The sequence below is a fragment of the Caretta caretta genome, chromosome 8 (genome assembly GCF_965140235.1).
Source record: "Caretta caretta isolate rCarCar2 chromosome 8, rCarCar1.hap1, whole genome shotgun sequence".
NCBI classification, from domain to species: domain Eukaryota; kingdom Metazoa; phylum Chordata; order Testudines; family Cheloniidae; genus Caretta; species Caretta caretta.
The window spans coordinates 64487587-64500142 of NC_134213.1; the positions used below are offsets into that span (position 1 = coordinate 64487587).

General features: G+C 40.8%; 1 protein-coding gene across 3 annotated transcripts in view; it reads right to left on the reverse strand.

Moving 5' to 3' along the window:
- The window catches only part of ASPM (assembly factor for spindle microtubules), a 38406-nt gene extending 26601 nt beyond the window's left edge, over positions 1 to 11805 (reverse strand). For 2 of the 3 annotated variants that reach the window (XR_007358078.2, XM_048861583.2), the window contains exons 1-9: positions 11405 to 11805; positions 9090 to 9233; positions 7127 to 8480; positions 4529 to 4618; positions 2045 to 2191; positions 1276 to 1521; positions 1030 to 1097; positions 239 to 380; positions 21 to 151 (exon numbers count right to left, since the gene is read on the reverse strand). Coding sequence is in view for 2 of the 3 variants with exons in the window: in XM_048861583.2 (XP_048717540.1) it covers positions 21 to 151; positions 239 to 380; positions 1030 to 1097; positions 1276 to 1521; positions 2045 to 2191; positions 4529 to 4618; positions 7127 to 8480; positions 9090 to 9233; positions 11405 to 11707 (2625 nt within the window). In the remaining variant the exon portion in view is untranslated. Of the gene's footprint in view, positions 1 to 20; positions 152 to 238; positions 381 to 1029; positions 1098 to 1275; positions 1522 to 2044; positions 2192 to 4528; positions 4619 to 7126; positions 8481 to 9089; positions 9234 to 11062; positions 11283 to 11404 lie in introns of those variants that run through there. The other variant, XM_075131547.1, reaches the window with a different exon arrangement.
- Between the last annotated feature and the right edge of the window lie 751 nt (positions 11806 to 12556).

Genomic DNA, 12556 nt, shown 5'->3' on the forward strand with positions numbered 1-12556 from the left:
AAATGGCTATCATATTTTACCTTGAACTCTGCATCCTTGCAGAAGAGGCAAGGGTCGTGGTCAATGATTCTAGACTGTTTGGCATGATCAAGAAAGCAAACTAACAGCAATAATTTTTTCAGTGTAAATTTAGACAAAGCTTCTTCATGACCTAAAAATATTAAGTTCATAAAGATGTTATTTATTAATGCAAAGTTAAATGCTAAAAATAGTCTATTTTGAAAAAAAAAGTAGTTACCATCCCGATAAAGGTGAGGTACACTGGGGTGTCTGTATTCAGCTGCTATATCGGGGTTCCAAAGTAGGCGACTGAGAATAAATATTGCCAAACCCATAATATCACTATTACTCTCCAAAGCAATCAGTTCTCCATAAATAGTCTAATAAGAAAAAAGGAAACCTTTTTAAAATTTAAAAAAATGCTCACAATTGTATCATTTATTTCTTTAGAATTTCAGTAGGCTATATTCAAAATAAATAGCAATACACTATTTAAGAGTTTCTCACTTGCCCAAATCATTAGTAACCTAGCCCATTTCTTTGAAAACAGATTCATCTGAAAAACAGCAAACAAAGTTTCAATCCTAGTTTTATTCCAGCAGGTATCCCAAATACAACGTCCATCTAAAAAGTTAAAATTTGTATCAATGGGATCTACTGGTTCTTTGATGTCTGGAAAGTGTCCTCTGATTCCATTAGGAGTTCCTAACCAGTCCCAACATAGCTGGCTGCAGTGTAGTGGGAGCGCGCTAGGTGTCAATTTCCTAGCGACTACTGAAAGGTAAAGTTACTTGAGCAACAGCAAAGGAGCATCAGCCCAGTTCCAGGGTATTCCTCACAGAAAGGCACTTTTAAATTGTCCGATGAAATATTCTTTTTTGTAACAAGACAATCATGAATTAAAAGGAAATGTGAAATTGTTCTGTTCTGATAATAAACCAGAGCTGCCTGCCAGCTATAGTTGAACTTGAGATCCACTCTTGGCATAGGCTTTACAAAAATAGAGTATCCATAAGAAGCATTGCTTACTTCCAGACCTATGCGTAGCCACAAAGGGTTGTAAGATAAAAGCCAGTTGAGGACTTTCTGTCTTTCTCCTGCAATGAATGTAAAGTATGGTGAAATGTTAAATTCAGCAAACACTTTTAAACCGTATTTCATTGTTACAAAGCCATCTGGTTAAAAGTTTTTCTACTCTACTTGCTACACTTATAATATGACTCAATGCTATTTTACCAAAAATACTAAATATCAACAACCTTTGTACATTCTTACCAATATCTTTCCAGAGATGCCTGTCTTTCCGAACTAGCAAACGTCTAGTTTCAATCTCAAACTCCAGTCTCTTAATAGCTTTAACCATTGTTTCAGAGGTAAACAAACGGCAAGCTGCACGTCGTAGTTTATTCAACCTGCATCGAGCAGTATAAGCTCTCATGGACATTTCTTCTTTTGTTGGTGCTCTAGGAACACTGGCTTTATGATGATTTTCTGCTCCCAAGATAAGTGCAGCTGCATTTACTAATTGAAAAAAAAAAAAGAGAGAATAAAAAAGAAAAATAGGTCTATATATCCGACATAAAGGTAAATTAGCATCTGTTTTATAGGAGTTTGCTATTTTTGCTATCATGGAAAAAACACAAATATATAAAATTTCAAAATAGCATTCAGAATTTCCTTCAGTGCAACCTCAACTGAAACAGACACCCAAACGTTAGCTCTACAATTATCAAAGTAGCTCTGTAGGGATGCAAATTGAACTTCCTTTCATTCCAATCTCAGGACAGAAATTCATGAAGGGGGTGATGGGGGAGGGGAACCAACCACTTCTTAATATAAAAATTACCCTTATTGAAAAGTTAGTTACATACATACATACATACAAATTAATGAAAGCTTAATTGATACTAGCTTTTAGCTAGTGGTTTCATTCATCATATATGAGTTCACTTAAAAAAAATTCCTGGAGCAAGTTTTGCTTTATATATTGACATTACAGTGTTCCCATGATTTAGCAAGAGTGCACTGTTTCAAACTACTTTACCTTGTGAACTCTCTGTTTTTACAGTAAAGTCATCAGGTGTAAGTATGAAATTCAGCCACCAGGTAAAGCCTCGCTGCTGCTTTTCCTTCCAGCGCTCATCATAGAACATGTTTTTAGCAGCAAAAGGCATTGGATGCCTAGGAATGACTTAAGGGGGGGTGGAGGGAAGAGAAAGATTATCTAAATAGACAAAGTTCAAATTAAAATTATTTATGTTTTCTTAAAATATGCAGTTCTTCACTTTAACTTCAATGACTTGCACAAAAATAGAATTATGAGGAAAGTATTTATAGACCACCTGCCACTTTTATTGTACTTGCTGTTGTCTTCAACTAATAAGTTCTTCAAGACAAGGACTAACAACGAGGAGTCCTTCTGACACCTTGGAGACTAACAAATTTATTTGGGCATAAGCTTTCGTGGGCTAAAACCCACTTCATTTGATGCAATGCCAGCAGTGCCACTCTGCCATGTACATTGGACAAAAATTTGTCATCAAGAATTATAACATTCAAAAACCAGTAGGAGAACTCTTCAATCTCCCTGGACACTCAATAACAGACTTAAGTGGCAATTCAACAAAAAAAACTTCAAAAATAGACTCCAAAGAGAAACTGCAGAAGTGGAATTAATTTGCCAACTGGACACTATCAAATTAGGCCTGAATACAGCCTGGGAGTGGATGGGTCACTACAAAAACTAATTTTCCCTTGCTGATGCTCATACACCTTCTTGTCAACTGTTTGAAATGGGCTACCTTTATTACACTGGCCTCATTAGCACTACGAAAGTGATTTTTTTCCCTCCCTTGGTATTCACACTGTCTTGTCAACTGTTGAGAAAAGCCCACTTCCACCTTAATGAAATTGGCTCGTTAGCACTGACCCCCAACCCCACACACACTTGGTAAGACAACTCCCATCTTTTCACGTGCTGTGTATTTATACCCAACTCTGTATTTTCCACTCCATGCATCTGATGAAGTGGATTTTAGCCCACAAAAGCTTATGCCCAAATAAATTTGTTAGTCTCCAAGGTGCCACAAGGACTCCTCGTTGTTTTTGCTAATACAGACTAACATGACTACCACTCTGAAGACAAGGACAGTTATTGGTATGATAGTTCATGCTATTATCTAGTGCTTTATCAATATTAACAGTAATGTTAAGTAGCCTAGTGCTTTTAAGTATACTGAAAAACCTTTGAAGCATGATTTATTGTCACATTTCTACCTCCATAAATACAGCACCATTTGATTCCACATATCTGCTCCTTGAGTGTATTCAGAATCACAAGTTATTAGTAGAGGTGAACAAATAATTGATTTTTTGGTTTGCTGTTAAAAAAAAGTTTCAAGTTGAACTAAACGTTTCGTTGATCCCAAAACAACACATTTTAGGCATCCAACTTCTTTTTTTTACTAAAAGTAAAAAATCTGGGAATAAGGGGCTACATTGTCAAGGGGATTTAGGCTAGGTCTACACAGGCAATTGAGCGGCAGGACTTTTGTCGTTCAGAGGTGTTAACCCGCCCCCCTCGAGAGACAAAAGTTTTGCCATGGCAAGTGTCAGTGTGAACAGCGCACTGTTGGCAGAAGTACTCTCCCGTAGACACTGCGAACACCGCTCATTGGGGGTGGAAATATTTTGTCAGCAAAAGTGCTGACAAACAGCAGGTACACTGCCCAACTTTCAGCGACACCAACTGTGTTGCTAAAAGCTGTGTAGTGTAGACAAAAGCTTCGGCACCATTCAGACAGCCCCACCCCTTTTATCTCCCTGTGCAGCAAGGACTTGAACCCAGGTCTCCCGTATCCCAGGTATGCGCCCCAACTACTGAGTATGGGAGTATTCTACGTTAAGGAGTATTCTCAATCTCTCCTGCTGAAGCTGTTCCACTTTGCATTACTAATTAAATATTAATTGGGCCAGAAAGTGAGAATGACTCTGCAGCCTGGTGATTAGAATACTCCATTGGGATGTGGGAGAGTCAAATTCCAGTCCCTGCTCCAATTAGTATCTTATACAATATGAAACAGTCTAAATACAAGAGACTGAGAAAGACCCACTCCAAAATGCCCCACAGCCAGACAATGTCCTGGTATACGGGAGACCTACTCTAGAATGTGGACTTGACCCTTAGTCTCCCGCATCCCAGGACAGCGTCCTAACCACTAAGCTAAAATTTATAAGGAGGGCATCACCACACTACCACCTCCTCCCCACCGTTTTATGGCTCCACCCCCCAAAAAACTGTTTCATATTATCAAAACAAACTGTTTCATTTTCCTCTTACCAAAACATTTTGATTTTTTGGTTCAGTCATAACTATCTGGCAAAGTCTACATGAACTGGCAAGCAGTTTTGGGTCAACGAGAACTACACTTTTAACAAAAACTATTAACCAAAAAATTTTCCCAGTTCAATTCTGACATTCAATTCAAGAAAAATTCTGACTTCATGGATACTGAAAACCTCTGTTTACCTGTTTTTAATGGTTTTATGAAGGTCAGCTGAGACTGTGCCACACCATCAATGGGCTTAGTAGTTTTGATGATAGTTTTAGACAAAGAACCTAAAAATGTTAACAAAATATCAGATGCCAGCAAAAAAAACTATTTATCACTGAAGGTGAGACTACCACTAACAAGCAAGCAAGGTATAGTTAAGGATTATAGCCTTGAGTCCATTCTTTACTAACCCTATCAATTATGGGGAGGAGTATAACATGATAAGAAAGATCATCGCTATAGAAAATTCCTTAAATCTAGCTGGTATAGGTTGACTAGAGGTTTTATTTTTATCTTTAAATTACCTTCCTTCAGTGTGTTTCAGGAAAAGTCAAAAACAATATTTCAATGTCATCTGTGATGGAGAAACATTAATTCTCTAGATGCTATGTAAGCATAATTATATATAAATCTTCTGGCTAATGAATGTTAAAAGAATGCAGATAAATTGCTTTGCTTGGCAACTGCAAAAGGAGTAGGAGTACTTGTGGCACCTTAGAGACTAACCAATTTATCTGAGCATGAGCTTTCGTGAGCTACAGCTCACTTCATCAGATGCATACCGTGGAAACTGCAGCAGATTTTATATACACACAGAGAATATGAAACAATACCTCCTCCCACCCCACTGTCCTGCTGGTAATAGCTTATCTAAAGTGATCAACAGGTTGGGCCATTTCCAGCACAAATCCAGGTTTTCTCACCCTCCACACAAATTCACTCTGCTGGAGGAGAGTGAATTTGTGTTGGGGGGTGGAGGGTGAGAAAACCTGGATTTGTGCTGGAAATGGCCCAACCTGTTGATCACTTTAGATAAGCTATTACCAGCAGGACAGTGGGGTGGGAGGAGGTATTGTTTCATATTCTCTGTGTGTATATAAAGTCTGCTGCAGTTTCCACGGTATGCATCTGATGAAGTGAGCTGTAGCTCACGAAAGCTCATGCTCAAATAAATTGGTTAGTCTCTAAGGTGCCACAAGTACTCCTTTTCTTTTTGCGAATACAGACTAACACGGCTGTTCCTCTGAAACCTGCAAAAGGAGTGGAAGAAAAAAATTGAAGTGTAAGCTGCCAGTTAAAAAACACTACTACAGTCCATGCTTCCTCACCACACTGAGAAAAAAGTATTACCTGTAATTATTCTCAGAAGATGCACATCCTAATGGACTACCACTTTAAAGTCTATTACCAGCACAAGGTATTAATTTCCAAAGTTCAAAATTCTAAGCCACTGGCATCTATCTGGATGGTCTAATGAGTAGGGTCCTAGCCCGGGCTGTGCGAGACCTGAGTGTCCTGAGATTCATGAGACCTCCTGGGTTCAACTCCCTGTTGTGACACAGACTCCCTATGTAACCTTGGGCAAGTCATTTAGTCTCTGGATCAGTTACCCATTATAAAATAGGATTTTACCTTGTGTTCATCACTGGAGGCGGCAAGATATGAATTCATTCTGATCTCCTGTGCTGTTCCACAGCCAGGCACCATTCAGCATTTATATGTGAACACATTGCTCAAGTAGAACAATGTTAGGCCTCAGAAAAGTTAAATTGGGTGTAAGTGTTTCAAAATTACATTTCAATAATGAAATGTAGCTATATTTAGGGCTGGGGCAAACTGTGTACTGTTATCTCGTCACGCTGCCTCTGTGCTGTTATATCGGTATAACCCTATGAAGACAATGGTGAACATACTTGGAAGACAAAGAGATTACAGAGGTATAATAGAACAGATTTCCACCTGCAAGAACCTTTACAGGCAGTTATACAAGGGCAGGAAAACCGCATCCTAGCTTTCAGTTCCCACGGTGAGTTTGCACAACTGATAAAACTTGGACTCCTTTTTTAAGAAATGGCATCACAAGGGTCACTTTTCAGAGCAGACGTATATTTTAAGAAAATTATAGTGTTAGCACACCAAAGAGAGTTATACTAATGTGAGACTGCTAAATGAGCCAATTGTAAGATGTAGAGTGAGCAGAGAACCACGTGTAGAAATTGATGGCACCAGAAATGCACTCACACCTATGAGCTATTGTGAATAGTCTTTTAGAGAATACCAGGCGAGACATTTAAGCAAACTTTTTGAAATGCATTAATACCAATTATTTGCATTTTTGGCAGCACATCACACTCCATGCTAGATTTTCCACAGCCCCACCAAAGCTTATCTAGCACTTCCTCTCCCCATCATCTACCACCTCTACCCACATTTCTTGCCTGTTGAAATAAGCTGCTCAGGACCAGGGCATTGCTCCACAAAGCCACGGGAGACAAATCTAGTACTTCCCCAGCAATGTTGCTAAATATGGCAAGTCTTCTAGCATACTACAAGACTATTTAGTCGATACCAGTTAAGTGGCTTCTGCTAAATGAATGCAGACAGTGTATTCTATAGCCACGCTTTATTGCTACCAGACAACTTGAGAAGTTGCTACAGTGTCGTCATACTTGCTGCAGAAAGAGGTACTGAAATGCTGAGAGTTCTAGGGGTCCCCTTACAACATTTTGGCAAAATATGGAGACACTTAAGTTATTTTCTTTCACTAGAGAACACAAATAAAAAATGCTCACCAGCTTTCTTTCTGTGGTGTAGTTTCTCTCTGCTTATGTGCTTAGAGACCAGTGGTCTTACAGTAGTTTTTATTTTACTGTCAACACAAGATGTAAAGATTCTTTTGGTTTCTGTTTCTTCCACATATTCTGTAGCTGTAGTCTTGGTATCCTCTAAGTATACTTCATTTTTCCTCTTACGACTTCGTAAAGTAGATCCAATGGAACAGGAATGTATTTCATCTTTGTGACATTTGGTTTCACCTGAGATGGGATCTATAACCGGAAGGTTCTGGAGTATTTCTAACTTTGAATGTCTAGGAATTATACTTACATCTTCCCGTATCATATTATTAAGAGATTTTTTAGATTTTGGCTTAGTTGTCTCCATTCCTTTTCTTTCAGCAGCAGACAATTTATTTTTGATGACAGTAGCAGAAAGCACAGGACGTTTTTTTGGTTGTTCTCTTTGGGAGCAACTGCGAATCTGAAGATCCTCATCACAAAGAGGAAAACAGAAATGATTTTGTTCAGGTTTGGTACAATGAAGTAACTGAGATTTCACTATTGGCGTCTCATTAAGGACATCATTTGGAAACTTATGTTCTACAGATACACTTATGTACTGCATTTTTTCATTTTCTTTCCATTTTGAAGATGACGACTTCTTTGTGATACAAGTCTCCACACTGGAGGATAAAAAGGATGGTGAAACAGATACGTGGACTTGAGACACTGATTCTATAGCTAAGTTGTCTTTTACAAACTGATCGGGTGACAATATAGGAGCAACTTGCTCTGCTACAATTTCTACATTAAGTTGATAACTGTCATTTATAAAAGAATCTGGACTTAAAATTCTCCTTTGACTCAAAGAAGAGTGCAAGGCTGCTGTACATTCCGGAGCACAAACATGTGTATTTGATCTGTGTGCTTGTACTAATCCAGAAGGAGAACTGTGTATACTTGAGGATTTTATTTGCTCATTAGGATTATGAAGTTTCTTGATGTTACATGTGTCTATTTCTTGCAATAATTCATCATTTACCACTGTACCAAGAACTGAGTATGTAGTAGATCTTCTCATTGAAAGAGGTGTGCAAATGGTATCATGCTGTTCTTGCAATACAGGACTGATAGGAGATATAGGCAGTTTGTTTTCTAAAGTGATAAGCGAGTTTTTTGAGGGGGACATGCTACCTCCTACCACATCCAAATTTTCACAGGACTGGAGCGGGCTTCTAACTGTATCTGTTTTTTTGGAAACACGAAACGTTTTGTTTGCATTTTTAACATTTGAATGTTTTTGCTTAGCTCTTGTAGAAACTGATCCTTCTGAAGTATTTTTCTTTTTAATAGCATCCCAAAGACTCTTCTGAAAAAGCACACACACCAAAAAAAAAAAAAAAAAAGATTAAAGGGTTTCCAAAGTGGTTGCTTTTTTAAAAATATAATACACATATATATTTATGCACACAGATAATGAACTGATAGCTAACACATACAAATACTAAGTTTTTAATTTTGGTGGGGTTTTTTAAGTTATTTTGAATAGATACACATTAAAAAGTAATATGTAGCCACATGCTCTATGCACTTACCATAAACTTTGAAATGCCCACATCAAAAACAACATACCAACATAGCTGAAGCACAGCAACACAATGCAATATAATCCATAATCAAACCAACCAGGAAAATAAGCTAAAGCCACTTTTCTACTCCAATAATTCACCCTTAAGATGTTCTACCATTTTCAAATGGGAAAAGAATAACTTTGAAGTGTTTTATCATATTTGGGCTATTTCAGGTCAAAGGAGAGCAAATTCCAAGTTTATTGGGGGCTCCCACTGAGGATACCCAGTCAACAATTCATCCATGCCTACACTAGTAGAAACAATTGCTACATTGCAAAATTTTGACTCACAAGCAAGAAACAAATAAGACAAAAATAATTAGTGTCAATTAAAAATACATTTCTTACCTTTTTCTTCAGAGGCTGCTCAGCAACACCCAACAACACAGCCTGATGTTTTACAATGCCATTAACAATAAAAGTTACCAGTTCTCGAACTTTTCCTTCTTCTAATGGCATCCATGTTATAGAAATAAAGATTCTTTCTCCAGACTACAAGAGAATGAAGTGTTAAAACAAAAACATTGTAAGGACATGAAAATATTTTTAAGAGAATCGATTATTTAAAAAAGAAGCAGTGAACAAAAGTGTTAGTGTCTGTGAATGCTTTTAAGTAAAGTGCTATATAAATGCTAAATAGCATGGCTTACATTTTCAGCCACTGAATGCATAAATATGGGTTGGTCTCTCACCATTTTTAAAGTTGGGTGCATAAATTTACTTATCAGATGAATTTACAGTTATGATGGAGCACAGGTGAGAAAGTGCAAAAGAGACAATGAGGTCAGGAGATAGAATGGATATATGAAGAAAGAAAAGGATGTGATTTTCATTGACAGGAAAACCTGCTAAAATTATTTCATTACATTACTAGCTGTTAAAAAGATCAGTACTTCATTCATATTTTGTAGTACATATATTTGAATGCTTGTGAAAAGGGCTATATGAGAGTACTGTAAGCAAGAAGGTGAATTACAGACATGCAAGAATATTATTATTAAATATCCAAAATAATTATCAGAATGTAAGCAAAATTTTAAATAAGCATATTTAGATTTTCTAAGTAATTTTGTTCTCATTTAGCTCAAGTACCCAAGTTCTAAGTTTTGTGTTGATTAGAGCAGATAGACCAATAAGGTCATTGAAAAATAATGAAGATAGTGTCCTTCTTACATGCCAGTAGCACAATTTTGGGATGGTGCAGGGGATTAGAATTAATTTGTTGAACAGCTAGAACTCAGGGAAGATTCTTGCCAAACACTAGGTGAGCTACTGTACATTTTGCTGCTCTGCTGACACTAACACCGGTAGAGTGAAAAATGCCAGTATCTGAAGCACTCTGTGCACTTCTAGCATTACCATTTCTGTCGTTTCACTCGGATATTTGAATCAATATAGCAGCAAAACAGGCAGCTGATGATGGAGAAGGAGAGAAACAAGACAGCACTGCAAAAACCAAAGACTGACATTATGTAATGCCTGAAAATCTCACTATACTTTACTGGTCTTTGTAGCAAAAAATAAATAAATAAATAAAAATCTGACCGTACATCTTTTTTTTTGCTTCTTTAATATTAGAAAGAGGTTCCATACACAATTAACTCATCTAACACATTTACTTGCACTACTGGTAGTAAATTGTGGCAGCTATCACTTCCTCAGATTCTGTTCCCTATACTAAGTACCGTATAGATAAATATTGCTGTCAGGAAGGTACTTGTCAAAATTAGCTACTTGCTGTTACAAAGATGTACCGTATACTCCTGGGGGAATTCTGCACCAAAAAATTAAAGATTCCACACACAATATTTTAAAATTCTGCATATTATATTTGTCAAAATAGCACAATATAATCACACCACTTTCAATTATTTTTGGTCATTTATTTCAAGATACCTGACAGAAAGTATGTCTGTAACAATACAACAAAAAAGATTCAGGAAATGTTCTTTGACAAATAGATTCCTTACTAGGCATATCAGATAACGTCATAACCTCATCTGTGGTTCTTCCCATTGGGAGTTTGTGTCTAGTAGTGACCAAAACAGCCTTATGATTAAACTGTATGATGTTTTATCTTAAGAGTAGGAACCGCAAAGAACACAAACAAGAGATTGAGAAAGACCCACCTCAAAATGCTCCACAGCCAGGACGCTGTTCTGGTATACGGGAGACCTACTCTAGAATGTTTTATCTTAAGAGTAGGAACAACAAAGCATAAGAAATTCTTCAAACACACAAAAGGCGACACATGTCTATCTTACCTAAAGCCTAACCATTCTGAAACAGACAGAGGCTAAGCTTCCTCGAGACACACCTACCCTCTGCAGGGCTGACTGGTCAGTTTCTCCCCCTTAACTATCTGTCCAGCATCTTTGACAGCACAGGGGGTTGAGAGGCCCGGCGCCCCAGGGACCGGGCAGTCAGCGCAGGACGCAGATGCCGAGAGGCTGCACGGACAACGCGGGTAACCCGCGGCCCGTTGCTCCCGGAGAAGAGACCCGTCGCCCGGGGAGGGCAGCAGCGGAGCGGGCGGCTCTGCCCAGCCTCCAACACCGCCCCCACGAGCCCCTCCAGCCGGGGGGTCTGCCCGCAGAGGTCTGGTGAGAGGACGCGGAGCCGCACGGGGCAGCAGCTCAGGCTCTCCCCGGGCCCGGCCCTACCTGGATGAGGAAGCGCCGGCGCTCCAGGCTGAAGCCTGTGGAGGGAGCCGGGAAGCGGTCGATAGCCACATCAGCCTCCTCCGGGTTGGGGTTGTCTACGGCCAGCAGCCGGGTGCAGGAGGCGCCGGGCCGGAGGCTACCGAAGCTGAGGAAGGGCGGCCGGGAGAAGTGGGTGAGAGTCAGCACGGCGGGGTCCTCCTCCTTCTCCCTATCAGCCCAGCGCCGCCTCCGCCGCCCGGGGCTCTCGGCCGGGCTCAGATCCCAGGCAGCGGCGGCTCCCCTGCACAGCAGCTCTGCAGCCATCGCCGGCTTGTTGCTGCCGGGCCTCAGCGCGGCCCAGTCCCCGCACGAGCCAGACGGACAAACAGGCAGCGCGGTACTAACCGACCCGGCCAACCATTCAAACCCAGCGCCACCGCCAATCCCCAAGCGCCCCCACGGCCCGCCAATCCCCACACAGCCCTGGCCCAACCCGCCCACCAACCAGCGGCGCAGCGTTTCTTTCCGGCCACCAATCGCCATACAGTGCCCGCCCTCTAGCCTCTCCGCCAATCACAACGCGGCGTTTTATTTAAATATCAGCTCAGAGTTAGTTGGCTGGAGGTGAGTTCCCCAGAGTAACTTCAGCTGGCGGGCGAGCCACTCGCTCACGGGGCGGGACTTGGCAGGGTCAGGCAGCCCGGGCAGGGGGCTGGCTCCCTCGGCCGCCGCCGCCCCCAGCACAGAGGGGAAGAGAAAGAGGATTCCCCGGGGAGAATTCCATGCGCGCCATGTTTGGGGGCAGTTAGGGATGAGGCGCCTCGCCCCTCCCTACTCCTGCCTGCCTAAGAAGTTGCCCCCGCCCCACGGGCTGACAACCAGCCTGAGCCCACTCCCGTGTGTAATGGACGCGTCGCTGCAAGAGCCAGGCCTGTCTTCGGGAGGGCAGGCTGGTCTGGGGCACGTTTACACCACAGCCTGTAAGGGACGTATGTTGGTGTTATGTAATTACTGCGATGGCTGACCTCTACGCTACCCTCCTGTCCAAGCCAGTTTCCCAGTATCTAGCCCCCAATCCAGAGACTACCCCGAGCCATCAGTCCCCCCACCTACAGTATATCCTCCACGCACTGGCTGCACTTTGCTCCCCAGTCCCCTGCACCTCCCTCCCTG